This window comes from Psammomys obesus, unplaced genomic scaffold (assembly GCF_907164565.1).
Source record: "Psammomys obesus unplaced genomic scaffold, mPsaObe1.curated_primary_1811, whole genome shotgun sequence".
Classification (NCBI taxonomy): domain Eukaryota; kingdom Metazoa; phylum Chordata; class Mammalia; order Rodentia; family Muridae; genus Psammomys; species Psammomys obesus.
In genome coordinates this window covers 11,119,142-11,144,214 of record NW_026596069.1, presented here as the reverse complement: position 1 = coordinate 11,144,214, position 25,073 = coordinate 11,119,142, and the positions used below count along the sequence as shown (strand labels likewise).

Sequence of the window (25,073 nt, the reverse complement as noted above, 5' to 3'; positions counted from 1 at the left end):
CAGCCTGGTCTACAAAGTGAGTCCAGACAGCCAAGGTTACACAGAGACAACCTGTCTCGAAAAACCAAAAAGCAAAAACAAACAAACAGAAAACAGAAGAGGAGGAGTAGGAGCAATGGTCTGCCTTGCACTGTGTACTGCATCCAGAGAGTATATGTGAAGAACCATCAAGTCCCCAAGACTCTCAGTGCTTACTTAGCCACACATCCTGCTACAGAAGGCTAAACTGGTAGGTTGTAAAGATGATCCAGTAGAAGCCTTCTTAGGAGGGGGACTCCAGTACTGGGGACTGGGGACTTTTCAAATATATTTACTGGAGTGTGTGTGTGCATGTGTGTATGAATGTAAGAAAGAGTGGGGGTGGTTCTAGTATTGAACTCAGCTCACTAGGTTTGTGTGAATACTTTTACCCTTGGAGCCATCTCAATGGCCTGCATTGTACAACTTTTAAAAGAAACTAGACATCTACACTAGGATGGGCCAAGAAAAAAAAGCATTTCCAGGTTTGTACTATGTGGATGAAGGACCTTAGGGAGTATCTTCATAACTGTTTTACTGCTGTGAAGAGACACCATGACTAAAGCAACTATTAGAAGAGGAAGCATTTGATTGGGGGCTTGCTTATAGCTTCAGAGGGTTAGTCCATGATCATCATGACAGGAAGCAGACAGACATGGTGCTGGATCAGAAGCTGAGGCCTTTATATCCTGATTCAAGAGTAACAGGCAAAGAGAGACAGAGACAGAGACTGGACCTAGTGTGGGCCTTTGACAAAGCCAGTGACACATATCCTCCAACAAGGCCACACCTCCTTCCTAAATGTTTCACCGCCTGGGGACTAAGCCAATGGGGGCCAATCTTATTTACATCAGCACAGAAAGGGAGGTTGTTGAGTTTCTCTAGCCGCTCATCTGAAGACAGACTTCTATGTACCGTGTACCAGAGAGTCACAAGTCATCAGTCCCGGTGTTATGACAAGAAATAAAACAGTAAAGTGAGTTAAAAGCCATTTAAACGGCATTACAGAGCTGTAAAAAGAAATGGAAGTAAACATACAAGAGTCTGTGTGAGCTGAGACTAACTCTAGGTCTGGTTAGACCGGCTGGCCAGGGAGCTTTCTGCTTGTCTCTGCCCCATACCAGGGATATGGTTACAGATAGAAGCTGCTAGGACCAGCTTCTAAGTGGGGGTTGGGGATCCGAACCCTGGTCCTCATGCTTGTTCAGTAGGCACTTTATTGAGAGAGTTATCTCTATAGGCCCCCTGGACTGACTTCTTAATCAAAACTGCTGTCTGACCCAGGTAACTCAAGACATTGTTGTCTGTTGACAGAGGGAAGGGAGGAGATTCTGACAGCAACCTGCTGTCAGTCTCGGCAATGTCTCCTTTTTAAAATTTAGTTTTGTGTGCATATAGAATATATCATAGCATATATGTAGAAGAGGTCAGAGAACAATTTGTAGTAGTTTGTCTCTCTTTCTACCATGTAGATTCTTACCATGTGGATTTGGGGAAAGGAATTCAGATCATCAACTTAGCAGCAAGTGCCCTTACCAGCCAAGTCAACTCACTGGCCCTCGGCATTCATTCATGCACAAACAAGAAAAACATGAAAACATGACTGACAATCCAGAGGGAAAGTAGACAATAGTGATATAGCCCTGAATCATCAACATATTGAAATATATGTTTAAGAACTTGAAATGGAGCTGTAGAGATGGCTCAGAGGGTAAGAGCACTGGCTGCTCTTTCAGAGGTCCTGATTTCAATTCCCAGCAACCACCTGATGGCTAACAAACATCTAAAATGAGATCTGGTGCCCTCTTCTGGTGTGCAGGTATAAATGCAGGCAGAACACTGTGTATATATAATAAATAAATCTTTAAAAAAAAAAAAAAGAACTTGAAATGACCATTGCAAGTATTGCTTTTAAAGAAAATAAATGAGCCTGGCAGTGGTGGCACATCCTTTTAATCCCAGCACTTGGGAGGCAGAGGCAGGCAGATCTCTGAGTTCAAGGCAGCCTGGTCGACAGAGTGAGTTCCAGGATAGCTAAGGCTTCACCGAGAAATCCTGTCTCGAAAAACCAGAACCAAAACCAAACAAAAAAAACTAAGTGAAAATGTACACAAGTGGGTTAAATAAAAGTGGATGATTTTACAGACGACTAGAATTTATAAGAAGAGTCAAACAGACTTCATGAAGCCACAAAATAAAACACCTGAAGAACAGACCATAGAGGTCAGGTTTAATAGCTGAATTTATTCTGAATAAAAAAAAAAATTGAATTAAAAAAACAGGGTACTTGAAAGTATGCAAAGTGAACATGCTGAGAACAGAGCAAGGCGTAAGAGATACAGGTGTATAGTGAAAGAATGACCCACCCATATGTCTAAAAAACAAGCAGAGGGGCCAGAGAGATGGCTCAGCTGTTCAGAGCACTGGCTGCTCTATCAAAGGACCTGGGTTCAATTCCCACCATCCACATGGCGGCCCACAGACATCTGTAACTCCATTCCCAGGGTATCCATACTCTCTTTTGGTTTCTTCAGACATCAGAAGCATACATGCTACACAGACATACAGACAGACAAAACACCCCCCCCCACACACACACAAAAAGAAACAAGCAGAATAAGTGCAGAAAGAAACATATCATAGGCACATTGCTAAAATCACACATAAAGGTAACATTTTTTATAACAAAAGGTATACTACTTACCTATGGCCTGGCTGGCAGAAATGACGGTTCATTTTTCAGCAGGGACTATGGAAGATGTAAGCAAAACAAAAAAAGGCAGATTGACATCTTTAAATGCTGGACAAGCTTCCCCTTTAGCTTTTATCCCTATGGAAACTATCTTTCAGAAATGAAAATAAATGTTTTCTCTGTATTGAAACAATACCTCCAATTACATGACTTAGCCCCTGTAAACTTTTTAAGGTTAGATTTTTTTTAAAGAGGAACATAAACGTGTGTTTGCTTTCAAACAATTCCATAGCTTGATAAATGGAGTGAAGATAAAGTGATATTGTGCTGTTAAGGCCTAGAATGCTCTCTTCTACCACTATATGTAAATGTCTTAGAATAGTGAATCTCCTCGCCCCTTAGACACATGAAAGGCCTTGGCAGTATTTCCCCAATATCTTCATAGAGGTGCAGAGGTTCTCAGAACAGGAAGAATGGGAATAAATAGTGACCAGGTACCAAGGAGAGTGACCAAGAAAGGAGAAGATACAAAGCAGAAATCAATTCCCGAATAAGGTCTCCATGGGAGAAAGTCATCTCAGAATAGCTTGATAGTGCTGGACTAATGGCTAGAGGTAACCTTCAGCTTCTCTTAACTGCTATGTTAAAAGCAGATCACTGGGGATGTGTGGTTGGGAGATGTTGGTAATTCTCAGAAGGAAGGATCAATGAATACCTCCATTTCTTCCCAGTGCTCTGGACTGGATGGAGTCCTGTGTGGTTTGGGAAGGGGAGTTTAGATGTCAAGATAAGACACAGAATTTTTAAATCAGTAGGTGAAAGGGAATCAGGAGATTGCTACGTGAAGGATAGTTTTCTATTGATGGCTCTACTCTGAGGACAGAGTCATAGAGCCAATGTCATAGAGACACTAAGAAAGCTAAGCAAAGTAGACTTGAAGAGCTGTGTCAGCAGTTACAACAGCCCTTGCACTTGAAGACATTGTCTTCAGCCCCTTTCATATTTACAGTAAGCATACAAACACATATATAAACACTCACAGACATACACACACATATACACATATGTATGGACACATACAAACACATATACACTCAGGCATGAACACACATACACACACATGCATGGACACACACACACAAGTGTACTTGTGTGCACAGATGCCCGTAAAAATCATCGTTTACTAGACAGAGGTTCACTCTTCCTAGTTAGTTCCAACAGCTTTTAGATCATTAATAGTTATGTACGTTCATTCTTCAAAACTTTAAAAATAACTGCATGAAAGAGGAGGTAAAATACACATTTATTAACATATTAATGTTTATTTTAAAAACATTTTAAAATCATTTACCTCCCTCAGAACTGACAGGTTAGCATTTCTTTGGCTCCAAGTGGGCCTTAGTCAGGCTGGATTTCAGTGGCTATGAATTCAAGAACTCTAACCCATAGGCTTGGGAAACTGTACATCCATGACAAAGTTTAAGTATAGAAACGAATGGTTTGGGGTATTTCCTGGATCTTTCCCTCTGAAGAAACTCACCATCATCTAAGAGTTTTCACGAGGACTAATCTGCCACAAAGGCTGTGGTCATAGATGTTAATTCACCATTGGTTTCTGACATTGCTCGGAAGCCCATGCTTTCTTCTAGTACACAGGCAGAAGCTACCTATAGGGAGATTTGGACTGTCCGAGCACATATTTACAAAATCCATTTTCTTGTCAAGGAGCAGACAGGTATTTCAAAGACAAACTATGCCAAGATTGCCACTGGTTTTCAGAGGTAATCCCAACATAAAGTGTATAAACTGTGAAGTGCCTGGCTTCTGTGACATTGACTAAGCTATTGATGGAGAGCTGATTCAGCAGTTCCTTGGTGGCTCTCTGTACATTACTGAATGTGCCTTGCTAAATGTCACTGGTGTGCTCTGCAGGGTGTGGCTTGGGTCATTTGCCCTCAGGTAACCATAGGTCCTTGCAGGTAGCAATGGCACACACAGGGGAGAGGGAGAGTTAGATAACAAATGACAGAAACACAGCTATGAAGTAGGAAGATACAAAACAAATGTCCCAATTCATGTTTCCACGGTACCTTCAGGATAGCCAACATGTGTGGGGACAGGCCAGCATTCCAGGCGTGTCACTAACTCTGAAGCTATCTGTGATCTTTGCTGGACTCTACTTTTGGTGGATGTCAGCTACGTAGAAAGACAATGACATCTTGCTTCTTTTCTCTTCGCTCTGAGCACATGTTCTCTAAACTTTCAGGGTCCACTAGTTCATGGAATATGGGAACCGATGAGTCACCTAGTGTCACTGATGATGCAGCTGATGAGATCATGGACCGCATCGTCAAGTCAGCCACCCAAGTGCCCAGTCAGCGAGTGGTGCCACGGGAGAGAAAGCGTTCCAGGGCCAACCGCAAATCTTGTGAGTGCATTTTGGGAGGGTGGGGGTGGTTCCCTTGCCTTTCAATATGACCTGGAAGGTCAGGGACTCAGAAGAAGTTCACATCGGTGTTTAGTGGCTACTTAAGTATGCCCACCTGCACTCCTTAGTGAGAAGAAAGGAAGTTTCTATTAGCGTCTGCCATTAAGAAGGGAGGGTGGCTGCCATACTTGTCGGAAACACTTGCTGTGTGTGCCCTAGCCTCTGTCAGTTAATACTCTGTCTTTATGGAGGTCTCCAAGGCCACAGGAAGCCTCCAGGATGTGGCGGTAAGGCTTACTACCAAGTACTGCCCTAGATACCTTGCTAGAGGCTGTAGTTTTGATGCAACTTGTTATGGTGGGGTGGGGGGCTCCCCTTCACTGAGGAGTAGAGGAGGAGGGCTCGGAAGGAGGTGGGACCAGGAGGAGAGGATGGAGGGGGCTATGACCGGGATATAAAATGAATAAATAAAAACAAAACAAAAGAATAAACAATGAATTTCTGGTTAAGTGGTACCCAATGAAAATATCTTCAACCCCCAATTAATTTTCCTTATTCTAACTCAATTATATATTCTTGTGTAGAACAAATTAACACTAGGCCTGAGGCTTTAAATTACTGCTCCTGGGAAAAACAAACATACAAACCAACAACAACAAAAATAAATGTTACAAGAAAGGACTCAAGTTTCTTGGTCAAACTTTTAGAATTCATGGGCTAACTCCTCTCCTAAAGACAGTTGAGGGTACCTACCTCAGCTGTGTGCCAGGTGAGCCATCACTACATCTAAGAGGGGAAGGCTGGACTAGAAGGTAGGATTATAATGGAAGGAAATCTGGATTCTCTCAGCCTTGGGCTGAGAGAGGTGGTTATAGGAAGTCTCTGAAACATTCCACTTCACTGAATAGCTCTGTTTGTTTCATAATAAATCACCCTCCTAAATGGGAAGCTGGCATACAGAAGGGGACACTGGCTTTCCAGTTTCTTACCATGTCTGCTCTTGTGCTAGATACCCATCTGACCCGGAGTAGTGGAGAGAGTGGTGATGAGAATAGTTTGGAATGTTCAGATTCTTTGCTGCATGCTTAAAAGAACCTTTGTTTAGGGGGTAGGAAAGAGCAGATGTAGGGGTACTGGCAGCAGACCCTTGAAATGGGGCTATGGCTTCTGGAGAAGGGATGCTGGGACTTGTTGGGGGTATGGCATGAGGAATGGAAAGATGCAAGGGGTTAGTTAGCCTTACTTTTCCTCCACTGATCAGAAGGCTGCTTGGATCAACTGAGGAAATGGTCAATTTGGGATTAGGATAGAAAGTAGATCTATATATACCTTACAATCTTCAAATAACTACAGTGAGCTGAATATAATTTGTATCTTCAGGGAAATACAATTAGCCTTTCATATGGCAGGGTTTGCTTAAGAACAGACAGTTGCTACTTCATTCACCCTTATGCAGTCTTTCTTTTCACATAAAAATTGACCAATGCATATTGCCAAGCAAAACATGAGCCTATTCTATGTGAAATATGAACAACCTCCAGGGACCAACAATGCCCTAGGGAAGGTGGTATGAACATCAACTTTTGTGAAACTTATATGACTTAAAGAAAGTGTCTACTAAATCTTCTCAGAAGTTGGGTAGCTGGCTCCTTGGCATCTATTCTGGAAAGGCCACAGATTATCCCCATCTCTGTCACTAAAGGTCCTTTGTGAAGTTAAGTCCGAGAACCACATCACTCATATTTTTCTTGACTATCAACCCTGGGCTCTGCCTAATACTTGGCTGCACAGGGCCCCAGGTTCTTGGTTACATCCCATCTTTGTTTTTTTTTCCTCTCATAGCTTTGCAGTTTGGAGAGCTTGCTGAACCCTCTCTATGCGCTGCTTATTTTCCCTCTCTTGTATCATCAGAGTCAGGTTTCCCATGTTATGACCCTTTCAGCTCTGTTACATTCCATTCTAGGAATGTGTTGAGCTTTCTACATACCACCTACACTTTCTACAGCCTGCACCCATTTTTTTAGAAACAATGTAAGGACATCACTTTCCTTCTTGCAATCCTGTCAGCCCAACGTCTCTCCCAGGGTACTTTATTCAGCAAGAGCAGAATAGCCTTGGGTTCCCCTGGGCTCTTGGGAAGAAGGGTACTGATACATCGCATACCATATGTCTTCTTACTAATACCTCCTTTTCTTCTTGTCTCACTGTTCGTGACCTGTGGGAACCACTGCAGTACGAAGGACCTTGAAGAGTGGCTTGACTCCGGAAGAAGCCAGAGCCCTGGGCCTGGTTGGCACGTCTGAACTGCAACTGTGACTTATAGGCCTCCAGAAGTGTGTGAACAGAGGAGCAGCTCTGGCTACTCCCTTCCAGCAGGGCTGGGGAGACACGACCTGAACATCTGATGGTTCAGAACCGAGTGCTCATTTCTGGGTGTTACACGGATTGCGTCACCGCTGTGCACGGACATGCGCCTCCAGGAATCTCCCGCATGTACTCTCTTCATCAAGTCAGCTGTGTTTCTCTTGTTTCCTTGATGCCCGGTTTATTAGTTCCAAGTGTGACACCTTTTCTAGGAAACAACAGTCCTTGTAAGAAACAAATCACTTCTGTCACGGTTGTTAAGATAACATGGGGCAATGTGATTAGACTCAGAGACTGGGTCTCCACAACAACAAAAATGTCCAGATATAAATGCCAATGTTGTACACAAAAGCAAGCACAGATTGTTTACCAGTTGTGGATTTTAGATGTACTAAATGTTTATACAAACTCATAAATGTATACCATGTTTCAACTACTAAATAAATAGAGATTAATGTCAGCGTAAGAAACTTTTATTCTCATAAGCAGAGGATCTGAAATAGCTACGCAGGCTCGTACCCCTTCCACTCAGCAAGGACTCTTGCTTGAATGATCTTCAAATTCAGGTCCTATGGGTTGTATTTTGTTGACTGGGTAGCCACAACAGCATGTTCTTTGACACTCCTAATTTAATTAGGCAACTATCTGTCCTTGTTTCAGCAAGCTAGCTTTTGTCAACTTCGTTATGTTTTACCTTGCCCACGAGGCTTGGTATCTGTGATTCTAAAGCAGACTAGAGTAGCTTTTCACATATCTTAAACCATTCTGAAATGAGTATATTTGCCTTTTATGTGAAAATTCATTTTCTCAGAAAAATTACTAATCACCCAGATGAAGTAGAATTTAAAGTGCTGTCTATAGAGAATGTTATAGTTTTTATATTCATTTGTCTTAAGTACAAGTGGTCAAGACAGTGTTTAAGAGGGAATTAATTCAGGGATCTTAGCAATTTCAGAGTGTCACTGGGGCTTACAAGGGACTTAGATTTTCAGAGATGCCTCCTGGGCTGGCCAGGTCTCCCCATGAAAATCCTATCTCCCAAATCAGCAAAAGGTAAACCATTACAGTAGCTGCTTTCAGAGGCTGGGCAAATGTTCCACTTTTCAAAACCTTTGTGCCTCTGTATCTGGGGTAGTGATTTGTAGATAACATGTAGCAGATGTTATCTATAAAAAGATAGCATATTCATATCTACCCCTTTGAGTGTGCCCTCCCTAAGCCGTGGTGGGAGAGCACTCTGTCAAGCAGGCATTTGAGAGAGGCTACCTAATGGATGTGAGTACTCCATGAGAGGCTGTGAATGTCAACCGGGTGTGTAGATTACAGACTAGAGAACTGATTTAATCGTCCCCTTGAAAAGGATACATAAGGTATTATAGTCATTACCCTTTTGTATGTGAATTATTTCCCATGTGGTTTACTAGCTTTGAGGGTACTGGCTTATTGCCTCAGCACTGAACTTTGGCGTGAACTATCTATCACATAGGACAGAGATGGATAAATACAGGGAGCTGCATTGTCATTCTGCTTGGTTAATGGATACTCAGTGCCCTTGTGGCGGCCCCTAGTGTTCTTCCAAATGATGATGCTTTAGCAATAGAAGGTCACATTCAGAAAGAGTGACTGGGAGAATATCATGTTAAGTTTAGGGAAGCAAGTAAGGTTAACTAATTTCTTGCTTTGCAGCTAGTTAAGGATAGTCTCTTATTTTCGGCTTCATTTTGATTATTCTCACTGTATTATGGGCAGAGATGCCCACCAAAGTCTGTTGATGGGACTCAATCAGTGTACTGAGAACTACTGGAATCTTTATCTCTCTCCCTTGCCCTTCCCAAGACATTGTAATTGAGGTAGTCTAGAGTGTGGACAGGACATGAAAACATTTAAAAGTTCATCTCATTTCCACCCCCTGATTTCTGAAGTGAAGATGACCTTGAAAGTTGCTGAGTTACTGGGAATTATATTTTGTGTGTGTATTATATTCCTGTGTGTATCATGTGTACAGATTACAGCGGACGATGTGAGGCATCTTCCTCTATAGCTCTCTACATCATTGTTATTGTCGTCATCATTATCAGCAGCAGCAGCAATCATCAAAGATAGTTTTGTTTGTTTTTTTCATTTAACTTAGACTTGCTGGCCAGTAAGCTCCAGGACCTGCCTGTCTCCAACCTGCCAGTGCTGAAGATACACCAGTAAGCAGCTAAGTCCAGCTTTTACATGGGTGATGGGGATCCAAACTCATCATGCTTGTATAGCAAATACTTTACTTACTGAGCCATTGCCCAAGTTCCGTAAGGTCTTTGTCTGCCTTTGTTTCTTTCCTTCCTTCTTTCTTTTCTGTCAGTCTGAGTTTGTCTTTGTTTTCTTTTTTCCTTCCCCCCTTCCTTACCTCCCTCCCTTCCTTTCATTTTTCTTCTCCCCAGGGTGAGCAGTAAAGGACTAAAGATAGTATATATAGAATTATATGCTAATTTCTCTAAACAGAACTGTTTCTTCACCACTGACAAGCTAAAATCAGAGGAATGGCTGAATTTAGGTTTGCTCAGGAATCGCAGGAATGTTGCCATCCAGGGCGTGTGCTATGGTGAACTAACTACAAAACACCACTAGGTGTATATGGAGGCTAGGCAAAGAGAAGTTTTTAAAGACAAAAGAAATGTGTAGGTTGCAGGGTCTTACTCTAGGGGGTGACATCAGCTTATAAGTGGAGAATGTCAGGTAGATATCTTTGCTCAAGTAGCTAGTTGTCTTCAGGGTTACCAGCTGTCTCTATGGAGTAGTCTTTGTGTGACCTAGGTAGCAAGCTGAAGCTGTGGTGTGTGTGTGTGTGTGTGTGTGTGTGTGTGTATACAACTGTAAAAACCAGAAGATGCATATGATTCCTTGGAATCAGAATTATTGTTGGATGTGAGCTATCTGATTGGGTGTTAGGAACTGAACTCTAGTCCTCTGTAAGAGAAGCTTGAGCCATCTCTTTAGGCCCTGTATTAGCAATTTTTAATTTAAGGCATTACATTTCTCTGTAAGACCTTTGCTAGCATTAAAGAGTGGTGCCTTACCTGTGCAAGATGTCATTGCTAATCTTTCAGGTCATTACCACAAACACTCCTGTGCCTCTATCTTCATATAAGTGCTGGGAAATGATGAGAGGCAATGTTATTTTGTTGAAGATACCTGATTTCTTTTTTTTTTTTTTCCCAGAACTGTAAGGATTTATTTTATATTTAAAAAGTAACACAGTCAGAGAGAATTTGGGGTGAAGAGAATGTGCAGAAGAATGGGAAGGCTGAAGACCTACTTTTCCTTTCTTTTAAGTTCACTGCTGAACACAATGCAGGGAGGATGAGTAGGGGAACAAGTAGCAGCCTAGTCATGGAGCCCGAGCTCTCAAGTGGCTTTTACATCATCTATGGTTCTCAAAATGGTAATTTATACCCATGGCCCCTTGAAGTGAAGGAGCATTACTGAGCATTACTGACAAACATTACTGACTCACAGCATCTCTGGGGCCTCAGGTACTAACCTCGGAAATCTAAAATTCCTTTATAAGGAGGATCCTTTGTAGGTATGGGCAGATCATTCTACAGTGTTCAGTATGCCTCAAATGCAATTACAAGTGTCCTTATATATATATAAAATTTGTACACCTAAAGAAACTAATCAAAGGGGAAGGACTCTGGCTAAAATGCTCAATCCCCAACCCGAAAGGCAAAGAGGATGGACATCAGAAGAAGAAGAAAACAGGAAACAAGCTAAGAACCTGCCACAGAGGGCCTCTGAAAGGCTCTGCCCTGCAGACTATCAAAGCAGACACTGAGACTTATGGCCAACTGGTGGGCAGTATGCATGGAATCTTATGTAAGAAGTGGGAAATAGTAAGATCTGGAGAGGACAGGAACCCCACAAGGAGAGCAACAGAACCAGAAAATTTGAACACAGGGGTCTTCCCAGAGACTTATACTCCAACCAAATACCAGGCATGGAGATAACCTAGAACCCTTGCACAGATGTAGCCCATGGCAGTTCAGTGTCCAAGTGGGTTCCATAGTAATGGGAACGGTAACGGAACATGCCTCTTACATGAACTGATTGGCCTGCTCTTTGATCACCTCCCCCTGAGGGGGGAGCAGCCTTACCAGGCCACAGAAGATGACAATGCAGCCACTCCTGATGAGACCTGATAGACTAGAATCAGAAGGAAGGAGAGGAAGACCTCCCCTATCAGCAGACTTGGAGAGGGGCATGCATGGAGAAGGGGGAGTGAAGGTAGGATTAGGAGGGAGGGAGGGAAGGGTTTATGGGGGATACAAAGTGAATAAAGTATAATTAATAAAAATTAAAACAAAACAAAACAAAATTTAAATGCAAAAAAAAAAAAGAGTGAGCCAGAAGTGATTTCAGAAACACAGAAGAGAAGGCAAAGTGAGAGCAGCAAGGATTGAAATGACATGCACCCAAACCAAGATCTGCTGGAGAAAGCAGGGAGAGATTCTCCAGGACAACCTCCCAAGCACAGCCCCAATGAGAACTGAATTTTGGCCCTATTAAACTGATATGGAACTTCTGGGATCCAGAACTATGAAAGGGTAAATTTATGTTCTTTCAAGTTTGTTGTAACTTGTTATGGCAGAGCTAAAAAAAAAAAAAGGTACAACCATACAAATATGCACTGAGGGCCAATTGTGGAGTTAAGTGTGTGCCAGGGCTAGGTAATCAGCTAGGAAAAGAAAAGCCATGATCCTTCTCCTTAGGAGGCATAACAGAAGCTGTGGGAGTCTGTCATCAAATTAAATTTCAGTTATCTACCATTCTATAGCTATTTCTAGTTTTGATTAGAAATTGTTTTATCAGAGCGATAACTACTCCACAACAGTAACAAATTGCTTAAAGAACGAAATGTCTTTTGCAATTTTAAAAGGAAGCTAATGGCTTTGAAATAGAGAGTGAAGATATGTATTAAAATAGATCATCAATTTTGTCAAAAATCATCTGGTAGAGCAATTGGTTCTGTTGGTTAGGTAATTCATGGGGAGAAAATGGACTTTCTGAATGCTTTTTTAAAAGCTGTTGCTTATTGAAAGCATCTCCATGTGTGTACTTGATTTGCATTATTTAACAGCTTTACAGCCCTTCCATAAGTTTTCATTTTATATCTGAAGAAACAGAGGATCAACGATGTTGAATTTTTCCTAGACACAGGAGAAGTGGCACATCCTGCCATATCTCATAAGTTACTTTTTGTCTCTTTGAGCTTTATCAAGACATCTTTGGTGGGATGCCCAGTTTGCAAGGCTTCTGAGTACAAAATATGTGGTGCATAAAAGACTAGGGGCACACGTGGCTTCATGTGTAATGTATTTCTTTATGACATGGTTTTCTGACTCAGTCTCTAAACTGAACTAAAGGTATCCAGACTCTAAAATAAGGCAGTTACTGTCTTCCCAATTTTTAAAAGGTTAAGCATTTTCATATTTTTTCTCATTCTTATTTGTCCTAAAATATGACACATTTGGCTTAATACAAAAATTATGTATCACCAACCTTAAATTTTATATATTAATGGTTCTTGGGACTCCATAATGATTAAGATGGCTTTCCAAAGTAGCATAAATCCCACTGCTCAACATCCGCTGGAACCACACAGGTAAGATGGCCTAAGTTCAGTGAAAGGTGCTGCCATATACTGTTCTCTCCTAAGGTGAGCTGGGGCTTAATCAAGCTCTGGGTAGAAGCGGACCAGAACTGAACCATAGGAGGAAACTACAGGTATAAAGTCACAAGAGAGTACCAAACTGGTGTCTTGGAAGGAAAGACTGAGTGGCTTAGGAGAGCACAGGTGCTAGCAGAAAGTAATAGCTAGAAAGCGGGCTCACATTATAAAGGAAGGACAGGAAAAAAAAGCAACTCCCTTTTCTGAGCACCAACCCTATTCACTAACTCATTTACATAATGGAGGCTCTGTAGGTTTACAAGAGAATGCTTGGCTAGTGTTTGCCACAGGCCCACCTATTTGAGCACTTGTTCCCTGATCAGTGATAGTGTTTGGGGAGGCCTTGCTGGAGGAAACACATTACTAGGGATGGGCTTTGAGAGTAATACAGTATAGCCTCATCCTGCTTCCAGTTCTCTCGGCAGCATGTTTGCAGCTGAAGACATGATGGCTCAGCTTCCTGCTCTGGTTGCCTGCTGCAAAGGCAGCGATGCCTCTCCTGCCATTATGGACTCTCCCTTTGGAACTGTAAGCCAAAAATACTTTCTTCTACATGCTGCTTTTGGTTATGGTATTTTATTGTAGCAAAAGGAAGGTAACTAATACAGCTGGGAAAACAGGATCTAGTGGGGCAGACTGAAGCCAAAGAAGGGAATTTATCAACACATTCCAAAAGTAAGAGCATAGCCAACATGGTTTGCTACCTACCTGTAATCCATTCAGCTCTAAGCTGTCATAATTACATTGAACAAATGATGCTACCAGGGACTCTGTGTGAATAATTTCTGCAGTGAACTGAGAAAGGTAAATGCATTATAACTACCAGAACAACTATTAAAACCTAAGGCAAGACATATAGCTTAAAAATTAACCAGTTGCAATTATTTGCTACAAGTGCCCCTTTTCTCTTAGAAGAGGCATTTCTCTGGGGAAGTGGCCTATGCAATCACACAGGACTACCTATACAGGTGGTCTTCACACTTAATTTACTGTTCTGCTTAATTCTGACCTTGTGTTTTCTCTATGATGAGACAAATGAGAGTACACAGGAGCAGAGATGCGTGTGTCTCCACTGTTCCTCTGGTGCTTCATTTGTGCTGTATAATTTGAATCAAATGCAGGTATTCAAGGGTCCCACAAATGCCAACCACACGATACCTACTACACGGAGAGAAGGTGACTACTACTAACCTACTACACGGAGAGAAGGTGACTGCTTCTAACCTTAACAAAGCAGCAGTCAGATGGTCTAGTACTGTTGGATTTTCCTTGAATTGTTGCACATTTTTAAGTGCTCAGGTGCAATGAATAATTTAAAAGGTTTAAATGATTTCTTAAGTTAGGGATGAGCCAACAGTCACATCATCATTAAAGCTATGTTAGGAGACAGCTGCCCGAGTCTAGCTATCTTGCTGGCGAGTTCATGTTCCCAGGCTCCAGAACTAACTCCTATCCTGCTACTTCAGGTCTTTCATGTTTGGTCGTTAACCAGTAAACAATGTAGAGGGACATAAGTCATAAATGTATTGTCTGTTCTGACTTGAGTATATGCACCTTGCCCGCTCCTTTGTTCCCTTATCATTCTGAATTCTGGGCCAGAAGTTCAGGAGATGACCTGACAATAAAGCTGAGTCAAGGATCCTGAAAACAGGTGACCCAGACAAGGCCCAGTCACCAATATTTACTTCCTTGCTCAACCCCTTATGTCAAAATATGATTGGACAGTGCTACAGTCTGTCCTGCTCCCCCTCACTTTAAAACTACTGTACAATTTCTCTTCAGGGATGCAGTTCAGCTCTTGAGGCTGTTCTGTACCCCTGGCTGATCAGTAGCAGCCTGAACACAATAAAATGTTGTTATTTGCCTACTTACTTACTACGATGAACATTCAAAGTCACAGTTCCCAATTTTGTGCTGTTGTCTCTTGACTGGTCAGTTTTTGCTGCCTAATTCAAATAAAGGTCTGGCTTTGCTGGACTTGTGATTGCTTGGGTTGTTTTGGTTTTTCAGACCCCAACATTTGGTGTCTGGGAACCAAACACCTACCCACTTGAACCCCAAAGCCAAATCAGCAGTACTGGGAACTGGTTTTTAGTCATCTGGAGACATATAGAAGTAAGTCTGTATTCTGGTTGGTACTCCTGTTCTGGAGACCCAAGAAAGGAGAAACTAGATGCAGTATTGCTCCTAGGTTCAGAGATGGACTGGAGATGTCCTGCCCCCTCACAAGTTCCCAATAAGGGAACATATGGTTCTGGCATGCTGGTCTGTCAGTTTGTGTCTATAGTTTCATTTAGTGTTAAGGGTGACCTGACACAGTTACATCATCATTAAACATATGTTTTTTTTTTTCCCCACATTGAACAATGCTGGTTTTCAAACTGATCAAAAGGTAATGTTCACCAAGAGATAATAAATGATGCTGTTTTTAACATTTTTCCATTAGAAGTGGCCAGGCATGGTGGTACATGCCCAGATTTCAGCATTGGGAAAATGGAGGCAGAACAATTGCAAAGTTGAAACATAAGCTAAATTATAGTTATATATCAGCATGTTTTAAAACAACAGAATATACTGCTAACATGAAGCTCTATGTACTCCCAAATGCACTGGAGCACTTACATTGCACTATCTGAACTATTAAAAAATGCAAATGAAGCCAGAGTCTCTCATAATCCTTGATGACTGACTCTTCTTAGTCTTCCTGAAGGAATGGAAAGTGGTAGGTGGAAGGCTGATGATCCCACCCCATTTCTAAGTATCCTTATAGTGAACAACAAAAACGAAAAGTTTTTTCAAATATTTTTATTCCTTCTTTATGTGTGTGCATAGGTGCCTGTGGAGGCCAGAAAGGGCACTGAGCCTCCTGGAATTGGAGTTACAGGTGGCGAGAGTACTAGAAAGTGAACTTGGGTCCTCTGCATGAGCAGTGCATGCTCTCAACTTCTAGGCTATCTTTCCAGCCCCAGAACAAGAATTTTAAATTTTCAGTAAATATTCAAAGTGATGTTGGGAAGTACCAGTGGAGAACAATAGGGACTAGTGGGTAGAGGCAACATAAAGAGAAACCTAGACAATCACCGTGATAGAAAGGTAAGAAAGAATAAGTTGGCCAATTGCAAATGGAGGGTGCAGTCTGTCCCTCCTCAGAACTCATTATTCTACCTCTGGAATATCAGTACAAAAACTGCAGCACAAAAATCGCAGCCATCAAGAACATTGGGGCTGGGTGGGTAACTTCTGCCCACTGCCAGGACTGCAGAGGAAGGAATCAGATATTCTTCACTAGAAGTCAGAGTAATGCCCTTCTTCACAGAAATTGTTATTTGCCTAATATTGGATACAAGATAAATCTGTGGGTTGGCTCAGTGTCTCTTGCTATCATGTTTCTATGAGAAAATACCTTTGAACAGGACACTTACTTACAAAGACCTGTTGGCATTTTACACTATTCTAGGCAGCCTATTGCTTAGACTAGACGAAGCTGGCAGAGAGAGTTCCCAACTGTGAATAAACAAAATAGCTAGAAATTCTTAAGAACAGACTGGCTTTATCTGTAAACAAATGCCCGGGGATATAACAGATAAAATACAGCAAAAGATGATTTTGGCAAATGTAGAAATATTAATACAAGGCCGGAAACAATACTCCTTATAGGAAACTGATGGTATTTTATGGTGATTTAAAAAAAATGACTCAAGTGAGATGTGTTTGTGGTATAAGTTGTTAAAAAACGCAAGTCTGTGTCTTTGAAACTGTTTTCTCAAAGCATACAGCCCATGAAACTAAGGAATCAACATTATCTCATCTGAAGAACAGTATGAAAATGTCTGCATGAATTCCATCTAAAACTCTTGTATGACAGAAAATATTCCCACCTCTGTGCTGTCCAATATCAAATCCACTGTCATGTGTATTCTAGAAATGTGGCTGATGTAACTGAGGGTGTGAAATTTTCATAACTGAGGTGGTCACATGACTAGTTGTTACTGATGCTTCATGAATCAAGCCATGGATTTATTTGGGGTGCACTTCTCTAATTATTGCTAACAAATTAAGGACTGGTTACAGACATAAGAAAGCTCTAGGTACATCTGAAAGTTTTAGCTGGTTTTGGAGACAGGGTTGGCACAAACTACAGAGGAAAGGACCCTGGGGGAGAATTCAGTGCGGTCTTCCCAACTCCTTCCAAATGATTGTGGGAGTAAAGGCCCAAGGCTTTGGTCACTCAGGAGAGTGTCTACAGTCACAAAGTGTTTAAGGGTCAGGCCATCCCAGGGCATCTGTGCATCTGCTATTACCACTGTGAGGTTGATGGAATGCTTATTTTCGGACAGGATTTCCAGAGCCTGAGGAAGGCTTAGTGGTAGGAGTAGGTAAGGGCCCAGGCCCCTTCTGGCCAGTGGCAGGCTGCACAGGCCCTTTCTTTTTGGGGATTAGGATCTTGTTCTTGCTCTTGAACACTTTGCTGGGGTCCAGCTTGTTCACAAAGGCGTCAGGCTCTTCTGTGAGTAGGTTTGTGTTGTAGGTGATGGGTTTGTACATGCTGAACCATTGCTGTAAGGCACAAGGGAGAGTCACAGTTTGAAGGAAAAATGGGCAAATAGACAGGACAGACATCACAAATTGACCATCACTAACACACAGGGTTTTTGTTGTTTGTTTTTGAGTGGTCAACTAGTAAAGCGCATGTGATAATTTTAAGAATCAAAAAGCTATGAAATCTAAAACATTTCTGGTCCAGTACAATTTTGGTACATTCTAGTGATGTAATACTCAATTTATACACATTTTAATGAAAAACTGCCTTGAAAATCTATGAGTTCTTCACTTAACATTAAGTGATGAATGACCTCATCATCCCTTAGTAAAGCTCATATAGTGCCTCTAAAATAAATGACCTTTGAGAACTAAGAAGTCAAGTATACTTTTTGGCATCTTAGAACATTGTCTTCCTGCTTGCCATTACAGCAGATGGTGCCCATTATGGATATCCAGAGCACCATCCCTCCAGGTATTGGAATAGAGGCCAGCGCAGATTTTCCTAAGGGAAGCTGTGTGCTGGTACTCTATGCCTGCAATTGCTTAGAAAGTGATGGGGTGGGCAGGAGGACAGCCACACTTTTTTGCCATCGTGTGATCAAAACAACTTCATGGAACATGGAAGCTGTTTTTATAAAAATGTGAGAAGAATGAGGGCATCTAGTAAAGCTACAGTGGAATGTAGTTCCCAATTTCTCGTTGATTAAGCGCTATAAGAAATCACTATGACTTCTCTTTAGACCAGACCAGTTGGTGTTTTCAAGGCAGCTCTGAAATGATGCCCAAATCTGTGACACACAGGAGAAGACAGCTCTATGGGTAGTGATATGGAAAGACCTTCACAATGGAGTGCTAAATGAAAAATATGAAAGTGCAAAATTGCTACGTATGTGTTGGCAAAAAGATACAAAGAAAAAATGCTATTAGTGCCTTACAAGAAGGACATATACACTGACAACTGTGCCAATGGGGATGTAGAGCAGAGGGAAATTAGAGAGTTATCAATCCTGCTAAGTGCCTAACTTTTGGCTGTCAATCCAAAAACAAACATTGACTTGACCCAAGTCCTCAGTGACATTTAATTATAAATAACACCCCAGTGGATCCTGATTACTTAATTAGATCCAAATCATGTGAAGCTATCCTGTTTATTAAAAATACAGGTTCTACTTTTTTTTTTTTTTTTTTTTTGTTTACTGCAGCGGGGAAATTTGGAATGTAACCATTTCCATACAAGACTCAGGACATCAGATTGTGAGATGGTAGGATTACTCTGCTTACCTTAGCCTGTGGGCTAATGCCATAGCGGGTGAAGGCATACTGCCACTGGGGCAGGCCCAAGTGGGTGATGAGCAGGCGGTAGTAGGCCGTGAAGGTATCTGTGAGAAAATGCCAGTATAATGCTCTGTCTAGGAACCAGATCTCAGTGGCATGAGCTAATCCTAAAATAGCAAATTAGAAAGGGACAGCTTAATACATTTTCCCTTTTAAATAAAGTGTTCCCTTTTAAGTAAACTATAATACATTGGTGGTTAAGAGAAAGTTATCAATATACATTGAGAGTAGAGGGGATTGAAAATATAAAACTTCCCTTTTTTCCCCTTCTAGCCTTCCTGTCCTGCTCTTTCATGGCTGCTTTTATCCATTTAGTTGATACTTCCTGATTGATCATTCCATAAATCTCTCTGCTAGCTTTGGCCATGTGGCAGTTCATTAAGGCTAACTTAGCAGATGCTCCAGTTCTGTGTGGGCTCAGCACTCCCTCCTCTTTTTTGATGGAAATAAACTGAATGGATCAGTCTTTTACAAAGAGATCTCTTAGTTAAAAGTGGTATGAAAAACAAAACAAAACAAAAAATAATGTAAAAGAATCCATACCAGTAGTTCTCAACCTTCCCAATTCTATGACCCTTTAATACAGTTCCTCATGCTGTGATGACCCCCAACCATAAAATTATTTCTGTTGCTACTTCTTAACTATAATTTTGCTACTGTTAGGAATCATCATGTAAATTTCTGTTTTTTCTCATGGTCTTAGTGACCCCTGTGAAAGGGTCATTCAACCAAAGGGGCTGAAACTCAAAGGTTGAAAACTGCTGGTCTTTACCACCTCACTCTTGCAATCCTGCTCGTATGATATCCTATCCGAGGTCAGCTAACCCAGTCATTATTTTACACCTGTTTATGACCTTCCATTTCTATTACCTTTAGCCGATTGTGGCTTATCAGCTTTCTAAATAGCTAAAGGCTTCTCATTTACTCTCTTCCTTTTCCAAAACTACCAGCCCATTTTCATTTTTATCCTGCCATTCTACTGAACAGCTTTGACCAACTTTTTAGTCATTTTTGCTTGGCTTTCTCAGCTGTGCATGAGAGAAAATGGCTGATATTCAGACTCCATCTCATCCCTCAGGCAAATCACTCATCATTAAAGTGAAACTGTCACGATATGGCTTTTAAGCCATTTGTCCCTGTGCTTGGCTGGCCCTTCTACCCCTTCCTAATGTCTAATTCCAGTAATTTTTCCTAACACAGCTCTAAAGTTTTTTGCTATAACACTACTACCTGGGAATGATCTCTCCTCTCCAGAGGTAATTTCTAATGTCTATGCCTCTTTATAGCACCATATAGGTCAGAAGAGTGCTTAACTGTGTTTAGCTCTAGATTCAGTCCCTAGACAACTGCTATTATGGAGCAGGTGGTAGTTTCTGTTTAGGTGTGCATAGTCTCTTATTTAGCTGACTCCTGACCCTTTTCTTGGTTTTCATGTGGAGTCTTGAGGATAGTAATTTAGGTTCCTATTGTTATTTCCTGAATGCTTATCTAATACATGACCCTTTTCTCATTTATCTGTCCCACTGACTGTGTCAAAGTGACTTGTACAAGGAGATGGAATATAATAGAGGTTAGCTTAGTGGGAGATGCTCAGAGAGGACCAAAGGGGTCGAGTCAGCACAAAGAAGAGACCTGGAAGCATCTCAGGGAACATTTTTTTCACTAATGGCTGACAGACAAGTTCAGGAAAGACCACATCTTTATTGCAGGACCATGCTTTGGAAATGATCTTTACCAGGTTTCCCATTTTTGTAGACAAGGCAAACTTTCCCATTCCCATTGCACGAATCCAGCTCAAATATTGCACTGCGATTATCAAAGTGAGGCTTCTCTGGCTGGTCTTCATTGTCTGTAAACCCAGAAATCAATAGTAATGTTCAAACCAACTCAGACACAGCACTATACATATAACGTTGCAAAGATGAAAAAAAGGTGAAGAATTCTATGCCCGAAATGCCCTGGGTTTCACTGATGATCAGGCTTTCTTACCACCAACAGAAATGGACAGCCTGGGGGAAGATGACATAAGGAAAGAACACTGAACTTCTTGATAATGGAGCCATATAAAGGCAGAGAAATATGCATGTGATGCTGATGGAAGCATTTTCCGTTCCCTAGATTTACTATATAAAAATAGGACATTATATGCACCTCTTTCTTAAAATCTACACAGTAACCCCATGTGGGAAGCCCTAGTCATGTACATCCTTCTAGTGGTTGCTGCATGGTCTATGGGAGTGGATGAATCATAATTTATCCCACCCCCATTGATACATATTCATCTTATCACCCTCTGATAATACCAAAATGTCAGTTTTGGATTTGTTCTAATTAATTTATTTTTTCCCATTAGAACTATTTTACTGCCTGGTAATCTTTGACTGGATGCCAGAAATTGTTAACCTTGCACTGTTGAGTGCTAAATGTCTTCTATTTCTGTAAATATTCTAGAGCTTTGTTTTTAAGACAGTTAAATTACTTTGGCTTTACTTTTAGGATTTACTTTTAGGATTTCTCAGGCAGAATCTGGGTTTGGTGTTACAGCCTTAATATTAACACTTGGGAAGTGGAGCCAGGAGGGTCGAGTTCAGGGTCACCCTCAGCTACATAATAAGTTCAAGTTCAGCCTGGGTTACATGGGACGCTGCCAGAAAAGAGAAACCATGAAGAAGTTAGGCAGGATCAATGGGATTATACTCTGTTGTTAACAGAAGTATCTGAATGCTATTTCAAGTCTGCATTATCAGTCTTCAGTTCCTTCCAAAAGCTTTCCCTTGGTGTTAATTCTATCAACATAAGCACACTGCTTTAAAGTCTGTACCTGAAGCAACACTCTGGAGAGAAAACTTTGATTTCTTCATGTTACTTATAATTTAGGTTGGTTCTTGGGGTTGAGTTTCTTCAGGTACCTAAATATTTTTTTTAGTAAAATTTACTTTCTGAGAATGTATAAAAACAATAGAAGGACATGACTAATGCTGCCTCTTTTTTTTTTTTTTTTTTTTTTTAAATATAAAAGCCTTTTAAGCCTATAATTCATCTACCTAACACTTTTTGTTTGTATCTGCCAGGATACTGAGATTAAAAATCTAGGCTCAGGCCTTCTCTTTCTACCTCATCACTGTGTCCTAGCCCTCAAACCAGGCGGACACCCACTGCCCAACCACAGGCAATGCTTGCCAGAAGAAAAGGTAGGTTGCCTGTGGACCTCCCCAGCTCTATTACCCTAGACTCAATTCTCAGGGTCTGAGGTAGGTCTGTAGGCCCTAGTACTACAACAGAACTGCAACCAGTTACAGCATCCACTCCTCCGTATCCATGACTCATATGGATCCTCAGACCATCTCCCCTTGACCTCTCAGTCCCCTGGCCTCCAATACCAGCAAGAATTCCTCCTACCCTGCCCTGTGAACATACCAACTAAGCATGCCAATAAAACAGGAAACACTTAGCTGACACATTCTCTGAAAATCAGAGAGGAAACAGAAACCAAGAAAACTCCCACCCAACCAAGACAAGTCCATAAATCAGCATCTAGACCAATAATCACCTCAAACCCAGATGCCCTGACACCAGCAAAAGGACACAATCAATACATCCAGGGCAATATGTCACCACTTATCATACCACAGTAGGTCTGACATAACTGAAGCAAAAGAAAAGCTTCTTAAACCAACTATATGAAGATAGCAGTCCTAAAAGAGGAAATGAATAAATCCCTATAATAAAGCCAGGAAAACACCAACAATTGGAGGAAATGAATAAATCCCTCAAAGAAAACCAAGGAAAAAAACAACGAACAAATAGAACCATTTAAGACTTGAAAATGGAAATAGAAGCAATGAAGAAAACACAAACTGAGGAAATCCTGGAAATGAAAAATTTAGAAATGCCAACAGGAACTACAGAATTTGACAAACTTATGCCATCATTATTATAGATTCACTAATACAAGAGAATACAAGAGAGAATCTCAGGCATTAAAGATATTATAAAAGAAATGGATATATTGGTCAAAGGAAAATTTAAATATAAAGAATTCTTGACCTATAAAACATCCAAGAAGTTTGAGAAACTATGATGAAAAGACCAAACCTATTCCTATAATAAAATAGAGGAAGGAGAAAAATAACAGCTCAAAGGCCCAGAAATATTTTCAATATAATCATAAAAGGAAAATTTTCCTAACCTAAAAAAGAGATGGCTATAAAAGCATATGAAACATATAGAACACTAAATAAACTGGACCAGGAGAAAAGTCCCCTCACCACATAATAATTACAAGAGCAAACAGTACAGAATAAATAAGGACTAGTAAAAGCTTCAAAGGTAAAAGACCAAATAAAATATAAAGACATGCCTAACAGAATTATACCTGACTTCTCAACGGAAAATAATTAGGATCAATTTAGTATAATTTTGGGGTTTAACATTTTCTGTGAACTCTGGCTGCTTTAATGGATGGACAATTTACACTTGAGCTTCACTTCATGAGAAGAGATGTTTCTTCTAGTTCAAGCTGTCTCCTTGACTATAGCATTTCACAGCACCAATCCAAATAGTAGGGTGGCTTTTATGGGTCATCTTATAACCCAATACATTTACTTTGTATACTCAGGACATTCATTCATTCCTTTGTTAGATTTTCATTTCTTTTGCTCCCCACTAACCACTAAATGTTTCTCACTATTTTCTAATTTCCATTACTGAACAAAGAAATTTGATTTGATTATCATTCCTTCACAAGTACTTGTTATTTTTTCCTAAAAGCTTGTCATCCTCTCCCCACCAACTAGGGTGTACAGAAGCCTGTGGTGATTTGAAAGTAAAAAGAAAACTGGCCCCAGAGGCCTTGGAGTAGGTGTGGGTTTGTTGGAGGAACTATATGACTACTACAGGGTGTGCTTTGAGGTCTCAGAAGCTGAAGACAGTTCGTTTCCTGCTGCTTGCTGATCCAGATGTAGAACTCTCAGCTCCTCCATCCAGCACCATGTCCAGCTGCATGGTACCATGGTACCATGTTTTCCATCATGCAAGCAAATCCAATTAAATGTTTTCCTTTATAAGAGTTCCAGAAAGACATACATGGTATATATTCACGTATAAGTGGATAATAACCATATAATACAGAATAAAATACTAAAACCCACAGACCTAAAGAAGCTAAATAACATGGAATACCCTAATTCTCATGCAGAACGGCAAATAGAATAGACAACAGAACCAAGTGAAGAGAGGGAACAAAACAGGAGCCTACCACAGATGTCCTCTGAAAGACTTCATCTAACAGGGGATCTAAGCAGATGCTAAGACTCACAGTCAAACTTTGGGCAGACTACAGGGGGTCTTATGGAAGAGTGGGGTCATAGAAGAACCCAGAGCAGACAGGAGCTTCACAAGGAGAACAACAGAGTCAGAAAATCTAGGCCCAGGGGGTCCTGCTGAGACTGATGTACCAACCAAGGACCATGCATGGAGAGGACCTAGAACCCCTACTCAGATGTAGTTGATAGGCAGCTTAGTCTCCATGTGGGTTCCCTAGTAAGGGGAGCAGGGACTGTTTCTGACATGGACTGTTGTCTGCTTGTTAATCATTTCCCCCTGGTGGGGTGGCCTTACCAGGCCACAGAGGAAGAAGATACAGGCAGTCTTGATGAGACTTGATAGGCTAGGGTTAGATGCTAGGGGAGGAAGGGTCCCCATTTCTGTGGACTAGGGAAGGCGAAAAGGGGAGAAGAGGAAGGGCGGAAGGGAAAAAAGGGGCCTACAATCAAGAAATAAAGTGAATAAATTATTTTTTAAAGTATTAAAAAAAATGTAAAAAAAAAAAAAAAAGAATTGCCTTGGACGTGATGTCTTTGCATAGCAATAGAAACCCTAAGACAGTACTTCTTTTTCTTTCCTCCCTTTTTTCTAATTTGAATGAATCTTTTCAATCTGTAGATAGATTTTCTTCTAGTGATCAAAAAAGAATTCAGATT

At 41.0% G+C, this 25,073-nt stretch overlaps 2 protein-coding genes across 6 annotated transcripts in view; one reads left to right on the top strand and one right to left on the bottom strand.

Annotated features, from left to right (window-relative positions):
• The window catches only part of Fhod3 (formin homology 2 domain containing 3), a 410,013-nt gene extending 402,054 nt beyond the window's left edge, over positions 1 to 7,959 (top strand). For all 5 annotated transcript variants that reach the window (XM_055625623.1, XM_055625622.1, XM_055625621.1 and 2 more), the window contains 2 exons: positions 4,977 to 5,138; positions 7,372 to 7,959. In XM_055625623.1, coding sequence (XP_055481598.1) covers positions 4,977 to 5,138; positions 7,372 to 7,454 — 245 coding nt within the window. In that variant the 3' untranslated portion in view covers positions 7,455 to 7,959. The remainder of the gene's footprint in view (positions 1 to 4,976; positions 5,139 to 7,371) is intronic.
• Positions 7,960 to 16,011: 8,052 nt separating this feature from the next.
• Tpgs2 (tubulin polyglutamylase complex subunit 2) overlaps positions 16,012 to 25,073 on the bottom strand; it is a 53,118-nt gene continuing 44,056 nt past the window's right edge. The window contains exons 5-7 of the mRNA XM_055625419.1: positions 20,828 to 20,941; positions 19,039 to 19,199; positions 16,012 to 17,772 (exon numbers count right to left, since the gene is read on the bottom strand). Of these exons, the coding sequence (XP_055481394.1) occupies positions 17,539 to 17,772; positions 19,039 to 19,199; positions 20,828 to 20,941 (509 nt within the window). The 3' untranslated portion in view covers positions 16,012 to 17,538. The remainder of the gene's footprint in view (positions 17,773 to 19,038; positions 19,200 to 20,827; positions 20,942 to 25,073) is intronic.